At 38.8% G+C, this 20726-nt stretch overlaps 2 protein-coding genes across 2 annotated transcripts; one reads left to right on the top strand and one right to left on the bottom strand.

The window, feature by feature from the left end:
• Window positions 1-892: 892 nt before the first annotated feature.
• syn2a (synapsin IIa) lies at window positions 893-9609 on the bottom strand. Its single transcript, XM_087781038.1, has 11 exons — window positions 9173-9609; window positions 4482-4539; window positions 4303-4394; window positions 4062-4218; window positions 3889-3978; window positions 3767-3829; window positions 3563-3705; window positions 3424-3498; window positions 3259-3361; window positions 2657-2803; window positions 893-2595 (listed from the first exon to the last, which is right to left on the bottom strand). Exons 1-11 carry the CDS (start codon window positions 9508-9510, stop codon window positions 2464-2466), a joined length of 1398 nt encoding a protein of 465 aa, XP_087637164.1. The 5' UTR covers window positions 9511-9609; the 3' UTR covers window positions 893-2463.
• Window positions 9610-13107: 3498 nt separating this feature from the next.
• Window positions 13108-17050, top strand: vgll4a (vestigial-like family member 4a). Its single transcript, XM_087782075.1, has 6 exons — window positions 13108-13252; window positions 13689-13844; window positions 14355-14505; window positions 14609-14834; window positions 15023-15134; window positions 15221-17050. Exons 2-6 carry the CDS (start codon window positions 13763-13765, stop codon window positions 15421-15423), a joined length of 774 nt encoding a protein of 257 aa, XP_087638201.1. The 5' UTR covers window positions 13108-13252; window positions 13689-13762; the 3' UTR covers window positions 15424-17050.
• The last annotated feature ends 3676 nt before the right edge of the window (window positions 17051-20726 follow it).

The raw sequence follows: 20726 nt of genomic DNA, 5'->3' as shown, positions 1-20726 counted from the left end.
TTCCACTGATTTATTTTTTTGTTTGGGGGAGTATAGATATATCTTCATTGAAAACGAAACAATTAAACCACATTATTTGTTAAACAAATAAGGGTAACTGTGACATAAAGAAAAATATGTGATAGATACATGTCTTAATGTCTCATTTTATTAATGAAATGATAAGTGATTGCACTTCTGGTTCATCGGCTCGATATTAAACGGCCATCTTGTGCCATTTGCAAGCAAGGAAACTGTATCATTCTGTATCGTGAAACCTCGTTACTACTGTTTCATAATATCTGACCCACTTTTAGACTTTATCTACCTCTTGCTAATGTTAAAACGGCTTAACTATTATTTCAATCCTCAAGTGCAATGATCGGGGAATCAGGTACAGAAGTTCTTTTTACTGAAATCTCTTTCAAAAAGTAATGTCTAATATGTCTAATATGTTGGAGCTTAAATGTAAGTAAGTAAGTAAGTAATGTTTATTTATAGAGCGCTTTTCCAGACCAGGGTCACAAAGCTCTTAAACAATCAAAACAATATTCAATAAAGTATATACTTTAAAGGTCATGATAAAACTGATAACACAACAGGAATTCCAGAAAATCAAGGAAAAGCCTGAACAAATAAAAACGTCTTAAGATTTTTCTTGAAGGAGTCAGTAGTTTCAGTTTAACAAATGTAATTTGTTAAATAATAAAACAAAAAAAAGGTAATTCTCAATATCTGACTCTACACACACAAAACACAATATATAAAAAGATTATTCCCATCTTGATTATTATGTATTAGTTTACTTTTCTTTAAATATTTTAAGTGGCATAGACAAGATCTTTTAATTTTTAGTGATTTTTCTCTTTTGGAAGTTTGCTAGTGTGAAGAGAAACAAAACAAGTCTTGGTGATGAAGTGTATTGCAAATAAAGCTTTATTGCCAGTGACATTTCCCCTCTATAATGTATCCTGTATTCTTAACATGATTGAAACAGTCCATCGCGGCTTGTAAGAGTGCATACTGTACACAGAGCATGTTCACACGGCCCTATTATTGTCTCTGAAGAGGGACATCTCCACGTCAACAAGACGACACCAACAGTGTTTGAATCATCACCGGTTACATATGCTTGTTCAGCGATTAGTAGTTCATGTCATGGCGTAAATCCTAGTCAACAGTACAACACATCCAGAAAAGCCTCAGGCATGGCTTTTTTTTACAAAGATACACTTTTACACAAAAGAGTTTCACACTAAGCTCTGCCAAATAGAAACCATGGTTACATACACGATGATGTTAGATGGCAGTTTTTAAGGATTTGGATTCTAATAGGATGTTAAGAATACACCAGTTAGTCTCTAAAAAAAATGTGATTTCTCTTATCTGTGTGAGTCGCTTTGTATGGATCCACATGGTGATGAATATAGCTTTTGAATCTGAAGATGGAAGATCTGATTTCAAAATAAATATTGAGTAAAAAACATAGGATTTATATATATTTATATATATATATTGCACGTTATATCAACTGTTAGTCAAGGTTTTACCACTGAACTGGATTACATGGTAACTCCAAAGGCATTCACAAGTTCGGACTAGACCACTGCACACTTATTATTGTCATGGCAACCCCATTGTCACAGGTTGAAAATATTTGGAATATAAACTTTATTTGTAATATATCCTAGTGACAGAAACTTATGTGTATACTTATGTATTTAATCTGCAAAACTGTGATTAACTAATTTCCTCTTTGGTTTTAAAATAACATGTTTTTCTCTGCAGGGAACCTCCAGAATATTCCTAATGTTTGTGGTGATGATATAAAATAATCTGTAAAGGCAGTATTGTCTATCTCTGTCGGGTCATAGCTGTGTTAAAGTATGTTTCCTGATGCGTGTTAATTGCCTAATGTAATGACACATTCACAAAGCCACAGGGACAACGACTTCACACTTGATCCACTGTTATATTCAGCCACTTGCACCTGTCTTTGTTTCAGTCATGCAAAACCAAAATAAATGCCCATTAGAAAATAATCACCACTACAGCCATACACACCCATGTACTATACACGAGAAATACACAAATATCAAACTGCAAATTATCTACAGTTTGTTTTATATCCAAAGATACACACGGAGAGGACGAAATATGAGGACAAAACGAAAAGTTCATAGCCAGGTTCAAACAGCAAAGAGCGTCACTGGACTCAGTGTAGGCACGATCTGCTTCCAACGTAAGCAACAATAGCTCTAAAGGAAAACCACAGGTACTGACCAATCAAGCACACAAATCAACGAGAAGACGGTACATTTGGACACTGCATAGAGTTCAAACACAGTCCAGGGCAGCGCTCCACCAAGATCACCAACATCTGACTTCAGACGTCAGCATCCACACATATCTTCGTCCGAGCTGTCTTCAGTTACGGGACGCCGTCGATTCTGACACCTTTTCTTCTTCTTCTTCTCAGGTGACTCAGTTGGCCTGGACTGGTTTTGGACCCACAGCAACACCATTGCAGTCCAGGATGTACTGCAGACAGCCTTGAGGAGGACGTCCCACACCGTCCTTGGTTTCCCCACTCACCTCTCCCTTTTGTCCGGCACCCTTTACACACAAAATGACCCGTGAACACAGAAGGTAAGTTAAGGTTTAAGTTTGGTCTTACCTGTGTCGGCTGCACGGTTGTAGGTCTTTTTGGCGCGTTGGCTTCATTCTCTGCTGTCTGATTCATCTTTGCCATCACCATGTCTGCGATCAGCTGCCGATCCTCTGCCTGATGCTCCCCGACGAGAGGCATGGAGGAGCCCACGACCTGTATCAGAAGTAAAACCAATGTTTCTCTCTTCCATGCTAAAACAGCCATGTACTTTTAGATTAAAACAAATGTTATTTTTAAGTATTTCAATCAACTCTGGTTTAAAACACAGTTTGCTATGATAAATGTGATCATTTTAAGTAAGAAAACAAATCCCCCCACAAAAGTTGATAATATTTAGGTGCTAATTCTATGTTGGACCTAGTTGACATGGGGTAAATGTCCAAATTTTCTTTTTAAAATAAGACAGAAAGTGTAGATTTGTATTGACAATAGCATGGAAACAAGAGGTACAATTTTACAGTTTCAAAATTGATCCTGTTCATTGGTACTCTTATGTATTTGTTCGCAAAGCATTTATACAAAAACAAAATTGCCTAATTTACTCTCCAAACACAAAAGTATCTTTACATCCCTCGAAAAAAAGGTAAATATATATTTATCTGCATTACCTCCGTAATGTAGTCCTTGCCGTCTTTTCCATGGATGGCTTTGACAGCACAAATGTCCAGGCCCCCGAAAATATCTGTGCAGGTGTCAACCCACATCTTGTATCTAAAATACAGTCAAACAATTTAACACCGTTTTTTTTTCGGATTCTGTTGTTTAACACAAACCTGTCAGTCATAGCCACTTGCTCGAGCATGGCTGAGCCGGTGTTGGTCTTCCAGTTACCCGATATCGACGTCCTCCTAGGAACAAATGCTCAATTTAACTGAGGTTGAGTTTTAGTTAAAAACAAACTGCTTTACATACATGTAAGCTTTGTAGTCCGTGCCGATCTTCTGGATTCTGATGTCATACTTTGAGTCGATGAGGGGTTCGGTGGTGGTGTAAGTCTGTGTGAGGGCCACGACACTGGCTATGTCCTGATACTTGCTGAGGTTGTCAGCCTTGACCTGTAAACAAGGGAAGAAAAGGGTGAAACTCTACCTCCCATTAAAGAAAAAGGGGTCTTACCTTCCCAATTCCAGAGTGAGCATGTCCAATTTTCACCACCACAGGGAAGGACGGCATGCTTACCTAAACGAAAGAAGAGTTGTTTTGTTGAGCTGTTTTATAAAACGACAGCTTCTTCTTACCATCTCTTTGTAGTTTGGATAAAAGGTCTGCTCAATTAGAGGAAACTTGTCGGATCCCAGCTTCCTCTGGGTGTTTATGAGTTGTGCGAACTGTATCAGCAAAAGACACATAAAAATATCAGGTTAGATTATCTCCTTCCTCCCTCTTTAGCAAAGATCTGCTGAGAGCTGACCGCCCACGGCTTGTCACACAGGTTGTAAATGGACTCCAGCGAGTTTATGCTCGCAACTCCTCCGTACTGCAGACCAATAATCAGATTTCGGAAGTCTTCATTCTCGGTCATGCTGTAGGCGTGCTGGCGAATCAGGACGAAATCGGGCTTAAATGACCTAAAAAAAAAAGGAAAAGGTTAGTCGCCCACAGAGGCTTTAAACATTATTCTATATGTATTTTCTCAGTGCGTTTCTTCTCACCTGACCACTTTAGTTCCATTTCTGAGCACCTGCATGTTAACGTTGCATGTTCCATTGGCATGAGCCATGACGTTGATCTCGCTAAACTCCGCCTGAAGACGTTAATAATGTACAGGGCGACATGAGGACAGAATATTTCAACAGTTTTGCTGAAGCGTCGGGATCAGGATCAAACATACCTGCTCCACTTTGATGTCGTAATCCCCGAATACTTTCTTTCCTCGGAATAACTTTGCCCTGTGAAAACCAAAAACAATTAAAGTGTTTTTTTTTTTTTTTTCGCACAACGTTCCACTACTAACATAAAGATGGTTATAATATAATGGTCAAATATACACTCTAGGTAGCCACATTTATTTTGATTACATTATGTTTTATTCAAGCGTTAAGTGTTGCTTTCATTGCAGTTTGTCAATTGTTGTGGAGTTGGGTATTAAGATTGTGTGTCCAATTTGAGTGTCGCCACTAGTTTTAGTCTAGATTACACTTGTTTTCTTTGTCTAGATCTCCATGCTGTATCGCAGGGGTGGCCAACCCGGTCCTCAAAGAGCCGCATTGGGTGCAGGTTTTTGTTCCAACCAATCAAGGCGACACCTTTTCACCAATCAGGTGTCTTAGGAGTGTAATCAGTTGATTGTCAGTCTGGTGTTGCTTTTTTCATCTAAAACCTCACTGGTTAAACTGGGCATGCTGGATCGGTTGGAACAAAAACCTGCAGCCACTGCGGCTCTTTGAGGACGAGGTTGGCCACCCTGCTCTATGGTATGTCTTAGTCTTAATGCTTGTTCTTTTTCTTCAACTCCAGCAATTGTCCATTATTTGTTTACTAGTCATTTATATTTTTTGGTCTTGGTCTACACAATCTTGTCCTTGACACTTTTTAAATCTTAGTAATGTTTTCATCCCAGTCTTGATTACAAGTCGACCATGTAGTAGCGAGAAGCCATGAAAAGTTGTTGTGTGAGAGGAGACGAGAGCCGGTATTTTATGTTGCAGTGTCTCTCTCATTTATTTTCGTGTCCAAACAAGAATTAGCTGTCTCGCTTGCAGTTAATACAAAACTCTGCAGCAGGAATTCTGAAATGCTCTAGTAGGAGAACTCACATTTCCCCGATCCTTAAAACTCTTCACTGGCTGCCAGTTTCTTTCAGTGTCCATTTTAAAATTCTGGTTCTTACTTTCAAAGCTAGTCATGGTCAGACTCCTCCTTACATCAGTGATCTGATCCAGCCTTACGCCATAACTCGGGCTCTTAGGTCTGTGGATCAGAATCTACTGATGGTTCCTGAACATGCTTCAGGACCAGAGGAGAAAAATCCTTCCAGGCTGTTGCTCATAAGCTTTGGAATGATCTTCCTCTCCCTCTGTGTTTGATGATGTACTGACTCCTTCAAGAAACATCTTAAGACATTTTTATTTGTGCAGGCTTTTCCATGATTTTCTGGGACTCCTGTGTTTGTCTTATGTGTCTTGATCTTTTAAAGTATATATTTGAACGGCATATTGTATTTGATTGTTAAAGCTTTTTGTGACCCTGGTCTAGAAAAAGACGCTTTAGAAATAACCATTTCTTATTTACTTACATTTTCTTTGTTACATATTTCTCCAAGATGGAATTCTTGAGACCAACCGTAAGATTCCTGTTCTTACTCTCCTATTATCATGCCTCACTGTTAACACGTTTTTTTCCCCCATTATTTATCTCGTCTCTATGTCTGTGCATGTTTATTTCTTTCTAAATAACCCAACTGGAGTATTTGACTTTGGTTAAATTAAAGTATATACCATGAATGGAGATGTATTTACTTATTATGATTGGGATATTCTTTCCCACAATACTGTATTAATATTCGACAACATTTATTTTAATTGTATATATTTATTTTCATCTTTGGCTTGCAAATCATATTTTGCAAGCCAATTACCATATTTTTGTGGTTTATAGTTTAATGATGTTTGTAGAATAAAATTATATTTTTACAATTAACATGCAAATATTCATTCGCCAGATTCTTGCAAATCGCACGCCTTTTAATTGCGGTGACTGACTACAAGGACTGCACATATACAGTGTTATTAAGAGAAGAATCTTTTCTTAGTTGGTTCAACGCTGTATTGTCTCCTTCCCTCCTACCTTGCCACATTAGCTGTTGGGGAAACTAAATAATTCATCTCTAATATAATTACGGAATGGTGATCTACTTGTGGGTGCACAAACAACAAGACAAGGAAGGATACATCATGGTATGAAATTACCGCTAAATGCATTTAAACTATAACCAAAACAGGGACTTGGAAATTGTGTTTTGAATATTATTTCAGAAAAGCTTTTCTTTTTTAATAGTCAGCAATGAGGTGACCATTATCACAGATTCAAAGTGCTAAAATTATGTTAGATTGTGTTCAATTGACGCATTAAAAGATGTTAAAAGAAGCTTCTTCTCATGAAGTTTGAACGTTTGTAGACGATACTTACTTAATTAAAAGGCTCTGTATAATTGTTGACATTCCTAATGTCTAGTTTTGAGATATACAGTTATTTAGCCTTGGATTTTGACACTCGCTAGATTTCTAACTTGCTTCACAAAAAGGGTTTACCAAGGGTTGACTTTTAGAAAAGAAACTTCATTAATGGTCCCATAATGAATTTTTTAACAGACTGACAAATTCTCTGTGTAAATGTGTTACAAAGATGTTTCGCGCAAACGGAATTCTAATGCCTCATCTTCGCTACTTAACATTCACACATTGTTGCATAATATAAGGCTCACTTCAGACTATCTTGACGATTAAAGCTGTCAAAAAGTGACAAAATCAAAGAGACTTTGTGTGAATAATTCATGATTTAAAATGGGGACACACTGTGTGTAATGCACCCGTCAGATCAAAAGTGTTTTATCGTCGACATGTAAGAAAGACTTTAAATTATTATTTATCTGTAGACACTTTTCACCACCCGTTATGTTAACACCATTGGTAATTTTTTTTTTTTCGAGTATCCGACTTCGCAGGGATATAAAACTGTGTACACAAGCAAACTGTGCAACATATTTCTTACTCGTCTGTACTGTCACACTTGTGCACCACCTGTGGAGGATAACAGTCAGCAGTTCGTATGAACGTCAGAAGGAGCTTAATAAGAAATGGTGGTTTTTTTTTTTGCAAGAGGATTAGTTGGAAATCGTGGAAAAGCCATATCATAACTATGCTGAGGATGAGCAGTAGAAGGAACACTATATGTTTGTGTTGTGTGATAGGCAAATAGCCAAGCAGATTTTGGTCTGATTTGATCAACGGATACAATGCGATTCGGGTGCATTTCGGGAAGAGCTGATTTCATTTTGTGAGGCCAATAGATTGCATCATGTCCCTAGAAACCTGTAGCAAAATACCGAGCATGGCATCATTGGAGAAAAGGGGAAAAAGGAAAGGCTTTAAGACAGATACTTGATAATCTTGCCAGTCAAAAGCTGCAAAACTGCTTCTCTGATAACGTGAATTCCATCAAGCCGTAAGGATGAAGCATTTTATGTATCATTTCACCACCAATGTAAGCATTGTTTCCATCATCCACTCAGCGTTTTGCTTTAAAACCGCAGCTTCAAGACGCAGACAAAACACAAACGACTCTCTCCTGAGATATTGAGAACTCATGAAAAATAGATGCACCACTGTATGAGAGGAAAAATCTCACATGAAACCCATCAACTGGTCCCTCAAGTATTCTGGGTGCTGGGGTCACAACAGCTGTTTTTAGAATTTACTTTTCAAGTCATTTTTATTAAGAAAATATCCAACTTGATATACACATGGATATGTTTCCCTTCTAGGCTCTGATATAGTTAAACATATCATAAATAACATTTCAATTAGGTGACTTGTTACGACTAAACTTAGTTCTTAAATCTTATTTTAAACAAGAATCGTGTACACATCCTAGTCTCAAATTATGTAATCTGTTAGAAGCTGTTGCAGCACATAAAATGAATCCTTGAATTAAAAATATCATCTAATACATGAGGGTCCTGATACCTGAACTATTGTCTCGGTTTGATAAACATGTTTTTTTTTTTGTGTAGCATTTTTAGTGGCCACAAAGATTGTGCAGCTGGACGGAGATGCTTCAATTGAGCGTGTGACATGTAGACAGTCCATTGGCACTTTCCTCCTAATTGCAAGAATCTCCTCTTATCTGGGATCAGTAATTAAACTGAAGAAGTCTGTGACAGCACAACCCACTTCCTCTCGCTGTGACCTTCATGTAATCAACATGTTGCTTACTGAGCCCATTTTCTAAGAATATCTCAGAATAAAATATAAATAAATGAAGCAAAATCCTCTACATTTCTAGATGTTGAAAATTTTGTTGAATTGAGATATTGTCGTAAAGTTAAGAGCGATGATCGCTGGAGGTTTTTGTCGCTGCTGTAAGAACAGCATAGCGTGGAGGCAGTTAGTTACATTAATGATTCTCCGTTAGTGCCCATGATGTCATGTGATCTCACTGAAGGCACAGGGAAACCCCATTGGTGGTGCTGGTGGAGGGGGGGGGGCACTGCAGTGGTCAGACATAAGCATTTTCCACTGAACAACCTGTGGATTGTTAAGTCATTCTTTTTTGCCGATTTCATTCATTTTTTTTTAAATTTGTTTCTTATTTTTGATGACGTTGCACCGTTTTAGACATGAAAGTGTTTTATCGTTCACTCTGCCGAGACTCAGTGTAGCGTGTTGACTGCATCAATCAGTAGCAGAGCCCATTCACATCTGCAGCAGCATCGTACTCCAGATGTGGCTTCTTCAATTCAAACCCATTAGTCTAATGAGGCTACTAAGAAGTACAGGAAGGGGATATATAGAAAAGTCCTACCACTCCTGCTGGGGCTCATCGATGACAAAGAGGATCTTGAACTTTTTGGGAGTCGTGACTTGGGTCTGCTCCACCAGCCCCGCCGAGGCGGCGGTTTGCTTCACAACGTTGGTGATGGAGCTGAAGAATCCCGCCCCAGAGGACTGGGACGGCAGGGGTTTCTTCTCCGGAGCCGGGGAGGTGGCGGGAGGCCCTGCCGCTGTGGGCGACTTGACAGGTGTGGTGGAAGCAGGTGGCGGAGGCTGAGCCTGGTCAGGCCTCTGGAGGTCCGTCATGTAGCCATTAGGGAGGTTGGAGATGAAGGTGCTGTCCGAGAGGCGCCGGCGGAGGTAATTCATGGCTGCGACGGTCGAATCCGAAACAAACGCTGGGTGTGGAGAGGAAGCTGATCTTCCAGCTGGTAATGGCTGAGTGTTCTCCAAGCGAGTGAATTCCCTCCCTGTTCAGTGGAGCATCCTCGGCTCCCCCTCAAAACCTCTGACGCTGCTCTTCTCCTCCAATCACCACGCTCTCTTCTTTCCTCCACCGTTGCGAATGATGCCCTTGCTATGCCTCTCCTCCCTTCTCTCCTCCCATCCCTCTCTGTAGTGCTTCTTTCCTTCTCTTCCCCTCCCCCATATTCTTCTTCCTCAAAGGCATCATGCCTGTTCAGTCACAGCACAAATAATAGTGGGGCTTTCTCCAGCGGAGGTGTGCACATGTGGCTCACATGCTGCAGCGTGATGATCCTCCATCACTCCTGTTTTCTGATATACGTGTGGTGGACTCTGCTTGTCAACTGTCATGAAATCTAAAATGGCTGTTGGACAGTGGGCAGTGCTAAGTGAGGACAGTTAAAAATGGTCTCGATGCTGCTCTATTCGAAGCCTAATGAACATGCCGTGTTGCCAATAACCATCCAATTTAGTGCATTTAAAATAAATGTATAATACACATATTTCTGATTAGTAACAGCTTTTTTATTCGTTCTAATATAATTTAATTTAAAATTAAACATGTAAAATAATAACTCAATCCTGCTGTACATTTATGTTTATTTCCCATTTATTAAAACGTTTTTATTTGTATCTATTCTACAATGGTTTGTGGTCATTTTAACCTTTCAATTTCACTCACCCTAGCTATTAAAATTGGGTCACAAAAGCGGATCAATGAATCGATGACCTGCAGCAGACCTCAGCGCTCGTCAATGCATTGAAATGTCTCGTGTGACTTTGTGAGAGACTTTAAAGAAACCATTTTATTCAAGAATATGATAAAGTCTGTTGATGATATCCTTAAGAATCTACTTGGTGAATGCATGATGTTTAGTAACAATTGTATTAATTACAAATAAATACTAATACTATTTGCAATACATTTATTTTATATGTGTTACCAGCTTTATTGTTTAGTGATTCACATTATTTTATACTTTTGTTTTATTCAAATATAAAGCTATATTTAATATGTAGGATCTGGTCAGAGTTGAGTATCATCGAGAATTATTATCCAATAAAACATTTTGACAATAGGGAGACCATCGTCCTCTTTTACCCGGACACGTCCCCTTTTCCGGTTTATAAAATCCTTCAAATGTCCGGGGTTTCCAGTTTGAGTAGAATGTTGATCTTTGCGTCACATACCTTTTTTATTCACCAAACATGTTCATTGGTTCATTCACATTCTATCAGATGCAGTTCATCACCGAACCCCAGAATGTGTATTAATTCATTATTTTGCAGTGCAGTGCTCTCTTCTGCAGGACAAACAGAAAAAGTACCTGTGTTTTTGTAAGGGTCGTGAAAAATCGGAAAGAATAATTTTCTGTCTGCAGAGCTGTGTTTTGTCAGTGGCAAACAAAGTCTGCAACATCCTTTTAAGCTCATATTCCCACTTTAAAGCACAGCGCAGATGTTAAAGCAGGGGTCGGGAACCTTTTTGACTCAGAGAGCCATGAAAGCAAAATATTTGGAAATTTATTTCAGTGAGAGCCATATAAATAATATTCAGATGTAAGAATCTGTGCTTGACACGAATTTAAGCCCTTTTCCTTTGTTCATCAAAATCAACAAAGAATTCAGACGGGTTCATCCCTTTCCATGCCTCCATTTCAATATGTCCATCATATTTAAATGAAGCACAAGACTAAAATTTCTCCATTTCTGTGATCATGAAAAAAAACAAACAAATGAAAACATGAATTCAAACTAACAGTTTATATTTGTTAATTTTAAACATGTCTGATATGAATCACACAAGTGGATTAATTAAATTTCAGATGAAGTTTAACGAGAATAAAACTGTTCATCAGTAACTTCACATCATCATCGCTTTGTCTGATCGTCTCTGACGTCATTAGAATGTGTGTCTCACCTGCACCTGTTTAACGTGTTTGTGTTTCAGCGTATTCTTATTAAATTCGTGAGATAAAGGTAATTTACAAATAGTCATCATGTGATGGTGTATTAATACAAGTGTGTTTTAAGGACCGCGATCACAAAAGGAAAACCAGCATTTGTTGCGCTTTCATTGAAACCTGCAGCTTAACTTTGATGGACCTGACGTCATGTTTCTGTGACTCTCGTAGAGAAGAACCTGAAGCGATCAAACGCGCATTATTTTGTTCGATATATTATTTAAGAAAAACAAGCTTATAATTCTATATCGTTTTTCTGAATTGCGTAAAATGACTGTCGCACGTTTTGCTCTTTTTATTCTCGATTCATATTATCTTTTCCGTGCGTTCAGTGGAAGAGGCGGGAGCTCTGATTGGCTGCTGTGCATGTCAATCAAATTTTCAACCAATCGGCACAATACCCATTTGATTAATATGCACAGCAGCCAATCAGAGCTCTCTTTACTATTTTCTTATATCATATTTTATTAAATCACGCGAACTACTCGCAACAGCCGGTCGATCGCGATCGACATATTGCCCACCCCTGAAACAAGTGATAATATTTTATATTTTATCTGAAAAGCCGAAATCTGCGAGCCAGATGCAATCATCAAAAGAGCCACACCTGGCTCGCGAGCCATAGGTTCCCGACCCCTGTGTTAAAGGTTCGAAAAACATTCTTAAAAAAAGACGACCTAAAACAATACTTTCTTCTTTTGTTCAGTGTTGAGGCATTTTTTTTTTCAAACATAAAAAGACACATTATTTTAAGGGAAAACTACACATTGAAAAATATGCTACCTCCGTTTTTTCTTTTTGTTTATGCGTTATTTATATACATACCAATATGTTGTTGATATATCATTTAAATGAATATATTATTTATAAACAAAACTTTGTTATCCAGAAGCTCAGGTTAAGTGTCTTTTCTCGAATTCATTAAAATGCGTATAACACAGACAGAAAAACTGAACTTTTCACACAAAAAAAACATTAAAATGTGGGGCAACTCGCAGTAGTTTCCTTGTGGATTCAGAATATGATCAACCAAATTTGAGCAACCCTGACACAACTTAACTCTTTATTTTAATGTGTTTATAAGCATGTATTTACCTTGTTAAACAGAAGTACATGCTGTATTTAAATTGTAAACAATTGTATCTGGAGCAGAATCGTATCGACAAAATTAAAATGTCTGCGTTGCGCGCCAACAGTGACATCTGCTGGTCGTTATTGGCTAAGTCAACAAAATGAACGACTCCTTTTAACGTGTATTATAATATTTTGTATTTAATCTAAACACATGTAGTAAAGAATTTGGAAGTTTTTGCTTAATTTTTGGTTCATCTCCAGTTAGATTCCAAGTGTCTCTCCACAGGGGGTAGAAGTCCAAACAAAGTCACTTAGAAATATTCCAGAATATTTCATTTTAATAAAAACACATTTTATAGCTGTTTATGTTATTTATTTTTTATTGATTTAAAAAATAATAACAGTTTTCAAAATCTTTTCGACTACAAAAGAAGTTTGCGTTTCGTCCACCGGGACCGCCAGAGCTCTATTGTCCTGCTCAGCAGCGGGACAGTGAAGGCAGCTGAGCTAGCCTTGTTATTGTTGTTGCTGTGAAACTCAATTCTCATTTCTCGATCCGACGTTTTCCCTGAGCGACGAAGGTCAGCGGGAACACAAGCAAAAGAACTGTAAGTGACTTCTGGGACCAATAAATCCTCCTTCGAAGTTTGATCGCGAGACTTTCTGGAAGGTTTTAAATGTGCTAGCTAACAAAAGTTGTCGACTGTCTGGAGTTGCTAACTTTGCTCCGAGGACCGATTTGTCAGCTTGTTAAATACAATGAACACGACTAAATCCTGATTATAAACGTATTTTAGTGTTAAGACTTTTGTTTAAAACTACTTTTACGACATTCTGCGGATTAAAACTGGTTGAGATGTTCTATGAAGTAGCGCTGTGTAGCTTTAGCACTAGTTAGCTCAACTAAGCTAACGACGTTAGCGTAACGGTACTGCTCAAGAAAGTGGAGTTCCCATTTGTATTTTAAAATGCTACCAATCGATTGTATGATAACATGAAGTCTGTAAAAGTATGATGCGTTTATGTCAACTTCTTTTCCCGCAGGTGACCGGTTTGTTTATGCGCTTCGATGGTTCAAATTGCTAACGTCAATGTTAGCAAAAAGCCTCTCCGTGTAAATGCGTTTCACTAGAATGGACCTGTTGAACTCTCAGCTCCTGGACAAGATGAACAATAACATTGGGAGACTACACTTCGGAGGTTAGTTTGTACATGTTGCTTTGCATTGTAACGTGTTTGTTTTTTTTCCCCGTCTTTCAGGGGGGTTAACAAAAACCCGCACCGCCTCGGCCCTTTGAGTTGAATAGGTTTTGGATTTGAAATGTGCCATATTCAGTTAACACTTAAACCAACAAAACTTGTCAATATTTGCAAGTGTATTTGGCAACAGCAGGGAAGTGAACCTTAAGTGGAGGATTTGGACACATTATTTTTCTGTGACAGTTGTAAATCAGAGTAAATATAAAGGTTTTGCACCACAAAATGTATTTTGGTATTGTCATATTTTACATAATACTACTTTTCGTGGAACTGCTCTGCCACTAAACTTGAATTACCAAAATAAAGTACTTCAATAATCATTGTAGACTTTAAAGAAACTAATATTGCCAATATTATGACCGCCCACACATCCCTTTTGTTGAGGAAACAACCACTTTGAAATATTTTCATTTATTTCACGAATACCATGTGATTTTCTCTCCCTATTAGAAGAGTCCAGGACACCATCCATGTCCAACATGAGCGGACAAACTACACACTGCCCCAGCAAGCGGAAGTATGGCGACGAACAACTGGAAGACCAAATGAACTGTGATGAAGACCACATGACCAAAATGAGCAGATTGTTTGCATCACAGCTGTAAGTAAAACGTTTCTTTATTTTTTTTGTTCTTTTAAACACGTATACGTTCCAGTATTCTCTCTTTGTTTGAGCACTATAGTCAATTTCACTTTCTTTCAAGGGCTCGTCCTTCTGCCGGAGATAACCGTAATGAGCACTGGACTCTTGGCCATAGCCCTGTGGAGCACATTACTTCCACATCCAATGGTCTCCATGGAAACCACCTGTATGCTTCCATCTCTGGATACGTTGTCGATCAGCCACTGGCTCTGACCAAAAGTAATGCGGAATCTGGAATGGTCGGCAGGGAAAGACCTGCTGTCGGTGTGACTGTAGAACGGCAACAGGTATGTTCATAGAGAGGGTGTTAAGATTTTAAATACGACATTTTATAGACTGAACACATGTTATACATGTGTCGAAGAAAAGCTAAGTATTTAAACTAATTGTTTCATTGGATTTTTATCTTCAATATTTTTTTAAATGGCATCTTCTTCTTCCCTATTAAAGTGTTTTGTTTTTTTTCTAATTAAAGAATCGTCCCTCGGTTATTATTTGCGCCCCTGCAAGCAACCGCAACTGTAACCTGTCTCACTGTCACATGAACGGCTCTCCAAGTCCACCGGCTGATGACAGGAGGACAGATGGTAAGTGTTTCAACACTCATGACTCTTAACACACAGCGTTATACTGCTTTTTTAAACCTCTGTGTCTTTCTTTCTTTATTTAAAAGTATGCGATCCAGTCATTGAGGAGCACTTCCGCCGCAGCCTTGGGAAGAACTATAAAGAATCTGACGCTGTCTCCAGCTCCGTATCCAACTCCGTGTCCATCTCGGGAACGGTTGACGACCACTTTGCGAAGGCGTTGGGAGAAACCTGGCTCCAAATCAAGGCTAAAGGTGGAGGGCAGCAAACCCCAGAGGGCGATCAGTGAGGTCGAGGGACACACGCATTCGTACATTTACGACCGCCACATGCTAATAGCTTGAAAACGAGATCTCTCACAAGCATCGACAAAGGAACAATATCGGAGGAGTTCTCGGTCAAGAAGTCATCAGACAAAATCTCTTGAATTCAAACACTGTGGCCGTACAATCATTTATTTTCAAAATGATATTCAAACCTTATAAAGTCTATTTTAGTCTTCCGCTAATCACTTAATAGCCAAAGGATCTTTTCTATCAGTATATAAGCCATAGATGCCATTTTGACTCTTGTCTTTATTCACACTTACTTGAACAACACTTGCAGTTCACATTTCCTCTCACTCATTTGACTCGAGATTAGGCAGTGCCTTGCAGTTCTTTTCTTTACTTCCCCTTCATAGATACCTGAAATCAAACGCTTTTCTTTTCTAATGCTTCTAAAGTTCTCCTCTCATCGGCTCTAATACTTCATTAATCATTATCGCATGATTTCAATAGCTGGACTTGATCACAGTGCTAAATCTAAACTGTATATTTACTCAGAATTTATTTTTATCTAACATTCAAAAATACCTACTGCTGGTACAGTTGTACTCAATATATTTTTTGTGACTGGTTTTTGTTGGTGTGTCTTATCAGTATCCATATCCAAATCACAGCCTCTGGAAAGGTTGTTCCGAAAGCAGTCGAACCAACTGCGATTTCCATATAGACGTGACAAAATCTGGCCCTCTGTAGCACAGTGCCTTTATTTATTCTAAACATGTCGTTCACATGTGAATGAAGATTGATTTATTTACTCATACAACCATCCGGAGAAAGCATCCAAGAGCTAGAGACAAAAGCAGTGGCCGCGTCTTCAAGACGAGTTAAGTTGAGGTGTAATGCACAGTTAATGTTACATCAGGTTTGGTAAATACTGTTACATTTTCAGTTCTTCCACCATCAAGGTCTGGTCTGTGCCACGATTCTTGTGTGCGTTTAAAACCAAGCTTTGTTGAGTATCCTCCTGAATTTACAATAGTTTTTCTGTTTCTCAACACTGATTTAAAAACAAATCTTGTAAATTCTACAATTATTTTTAAAAGTATACAATTGTCTTAATATTTTGTGCACTATCCAGTTTCTATATTTTATTTTACTCCTTTCAGACCATCATTGCGCCGTGCGGAATGATCCTAGAAGTTTTCTATTAAAGAGTAGTTTACTCGTAGGTAGCATGGGTGTTTCGTTAGCTTCTAACCATGCATGTTATTTTTTTTTTCTAAAAGTGGACGTTTTACCCTCAAGTGCAGGAACACAACAGTCTTTTGAACAAAAACACTGGTGCAGAGTCAGAAAGACCTCCATAGTAACAGTTTAAAGCTTCCTGTGGAACCATCGTGGAATTTAGGGATTGTCATGGGATCTACTTGTTTGACACAAGTTTATTTTTCACTAAATATGTTTGGGGCTTCAGCCCGTTTTTTTTTTATTTAAATGCTATATTTTGACTACCTTTTATTTAGAGGACAGCAGGAATAACCTGTATTATGTGTCAATCACATAGAGGAACATTTGTACACTTATTTCCGTATTTCTCTGGAAGAAAATGCCACTCTTTTGTACTTGATGTCTTCCAAATTAAAATAAAAATGATTACACATTCACATTTCCCAATTGTTTTTTTTTTTGCAGGTATGAATCACTTTAAGTGCTAGCCTTGTGTTGACGTTTACTCATTAGAGTTTGTAATTGACGCTAATGATGTGCTTGACTTTTGTTTAGGCCTCTTTGCAGAGTAGCACTCTTCCTCTTTCAATTGTGACGGACGAGGAAACGATAGCAGCCAGTAACTCAAGCACCTTTTCATTCAAATAATGTCGCTCACTCTGATCCAGATCGACAAACACAAGCTGCTTCAAATATCTGTTATTCACAGTCATTTCTATTGATTCCTTGTCTACCTTTTTCTTGGCAGGTCAATCCTGCCTCTCTAGCTAGCACAGTACTTGAAGTTTCCTGCGTCATTGACCACCGAGATTAACCGAGAGGTTTCATTTGGATTGAGAGCCACTTCCAAACGCCTGCAGATAACGCACAACACCTTCAATATAGTCGGCGCCTGGTAAAACATTCTGTTATTGATATGGTTTCACATACTTGTACATTTGTTTTTAGAATTCTTGGACCTTTGTTGCACATCGAATAAGCACTTAAGCTTATACTAACTTATTTAATAATACTAACATGTTAATACTTAAGGTGTTGTTCTGTAATATTTATTTTTAAACCGTCTTCTAAATGCATTTGCTCGCATTCCATTTCAGACATGTGAAGTCTGTGTCACCGCTTTGAGTTTAATCCTAGTGGAGGCACCAATTATACATATACTATGTAGTTATATAGTTATACTTGTAGTTTATTGGCACAATAAACGCATGTATTTCAACATGGTCTGCTCGGGGGTTGTAGATTAAGATGTACTTCCGATTTTTAGCCAGCAGGTGGCAGTATTGCACCACTGATGCTGCGTTACTATCGTTAATTGTAGACATACTTCTTGCATTTCCATCAGTCGAATATTTTAGTCATGTTTCATTTTAGGGGAACTGCCTGACCGTAAACAGGGAGTCGGGTTGTAATGGATTTGAGTAGAATTAAGTTGTATAAACCTGTATGTTTTTCCAGGTAGACCTACTGGTTTGTTGTAAGCAGCACTTTATATTCATATTTATACTTTTTATTTACCCCTGTGTTTTTCTTGCGTTTGCTGCTGTGTTGATTGTAAAGGAAACTTTCCATAATATTGATACATTCCTCCACTATTTGGATTATTATCCATATTAAATGGAGCCACATTACTATAGGTTTAAATATGATTGGATTTGAAGAATCCTACAAGCAGAACAAGTCCAATCTTTCGTTTGCTGCCCCCCAAGATTAGCGTCCTTCTATTCAGCAGCAACAAAAGCCCTGCACGTATCCTTTTTATAGAAGCCACATCTTGTTGGTTTGCCACAGTGGAACCACATTTTCTGCGAGAACACATCATCGGTGCTCAAGACACTAGCGCTGATAAAAAAAAGACAACATTGGTAGTGGCTGACCATGAAAAGGGTGTCTAAAATCGAGATGACACATCAGGGTCATGCCAAATTCCACTTGGCCCCCCTTCAGTGTGTAAAGGCCACAAGGAGCACGACATATTGAGTCCTGCTCCCTCCTTTGGTTTCCTCCTGTCACAAGTGTCGCCCTCTTGCATTACAGTGATGCAGATGTTGTGCCCCGACTTCTCGGTGATGAGAAATGATGGTGCTTTATGTTTCTTGAAGCAGGTCTGACCCCCAAACGGTGCCGCATATGTTGCGCGACATATTGCCGTTGTGTTTGCCAAGTAGCTGATGGAGAGATCTGTCGTTTTGCATAATTCCAAATTTGTTGTGCAAGGGGCCGAACACGGCGCCGCTCCCCACTCCGCAGCACCCGAGTGCACAATGTCCGAGACATTTGCATGATTGCCTGTAGATTATTTGAACGTTATCTATTCCTTCCCCTCCTCCTCCCCTTTTTTCTTTTGTCCTGCTGCTGCGTCTTGGTCTTGTTTCATTTGCTCTCTGCTGCGAGGATGCACACGCATCCTTGGGCAAAAAAAAAAGAATCTAAAATAGACCATACAAGCAACTGGAGTAGATGCACAAACGGAGGAAGCAGCTCACGGGCAGACTTGAGTCATGCTGGCAAGATCATGCACCCTGAGCTGACAGCCTAACACACCAGATTACAGAGGACGTCATCTCTTAAAAAATGCTGCCGTAGCTCAATGGGTCGCTCACAATATTGAGATGTGAGAGGGAAGTGATCGAGTGATCCGTCGGATGCTCGGGCTCACTCCCGACGGTGTAACCTCGGTCGGAAGGGGAAGGGACGACGACACGGGTCACTCCGGATAACTGTCTTGCAATGAGCAGAAACAGACCCTGTCAGGCTACCTCAACATCAGTCCTCAACCACCAATGGCGCCCTCTCTCCTTCCTGCACTTCCTCCTTCCGTCGGCGGCGACGTCTTGAGGAGGCCGCGTGCGTGTGACATTGATTTGGCAGGGTCCTATTAATACACTTCTCGGTGTTGCATGCTGTCTCAGCGACATCTTTGACCTGTTTTGTGAGGCACATTTGGCCTGCCCTGTGGCCAGTTGGTTCTGCACACGGCCAACTCTTTTTTTTTCCCACTGATACACTTGGCTTCACTTCACGGCAACATGTTTTATTGATTGATTTGCTAAATCATTGATTTTAAAAGGCCATATGCTCGACTATATCCCATTGTGCCATTTCTGTGACCTTAATAATAGTATATAATAAGGGCAGCAAGTTAAATAAAATTATAGTTATTTATTCCAGGATTGTAGGTATGTTGCGTCGCCGTTTAAATGACAGACTTCACTAAACTTTCTTCTAAAGTTCTTCTTTACTTTAATAAATAATTTCATTAAATAAAGAAAATGTTGATACATTTTAAATGTATATATATTATTTATCGTCTTTAAAACCACATAAGGGTGTCTATTAAGCACAGGCATCTTTAGGGTCATCGACAAATGACCTTGATATACTTTGATTTTTGCAGAATAAAATTACTTTTCATGGTGGATTTGGTGGATTTTGACCTGAAAAAAGACCAATTTCGGTTGAATAGATCCACAGATATGTGTAAATCTTCTCCTTCTCCGGAGAAATCCATCCCAACTCACAATAGTTTTAAATGTAAATAAAAGGACACTCTGAAGCAAGATGGCTCAAATAATAATAATAAAAAAAAATCCAATACAATCTTAAGGAGTTGTCGTTGTCAACAATTTTATTTTGTTTTTTATTTCAATCTATTCTTTCTTAAACTGTAAAGTTGGCAGTTTTGTATTGGTGTACCATATTTGTAGCGTCAGAAAGAACTTTTATTGCGCTTGTGCTACTACATTTTTGCCACCATGACATTGTGCCGTTGAGCAATGATCCATATATAAAAATAACATAGAGGCTTGAAAAGGTATTGGATTATATTAATAAATAAAGGTAATTTATGATCATCTTATATTGTGTTATCTCTAACAATTTTTTTTTTTCTACTTTTGGTTTTGTGTTAAGGGGTCGAGTGAAAACTACACGGGAACTCGACGTTGAAGCACTTTTCACACAGTAATGGGAGTGAATTATGCTGCCGAGGTTCGAGTCGGAAAAGTTGACCTGCGGTGAATGTTGGTGGAGCGATGACCAATCGGAGCGCAGACTTTCCATTAACCTATGATGTCGTGTGAGAGGAAATCCATTTGAA

The sequence above is a fragment of the Callionymus lyra genome, chromosome 19 (genome assembly GCF_982586985.1).
Source record: "Callionymus lyra chromosome 19, fCalLyr1.hap1.1, whole genome shotgun sequence".
Taxonomy (NCBI): domain Eukaryota; kingdom Metazoa; phylum Chordata; class Actinopteri; order Syngnathiformes; family Callionymidae; genus Callionymus; species Callionymus lyra.
This window is presented reverse-complemented; position numbering and strand designations above follow the sequence as displayed.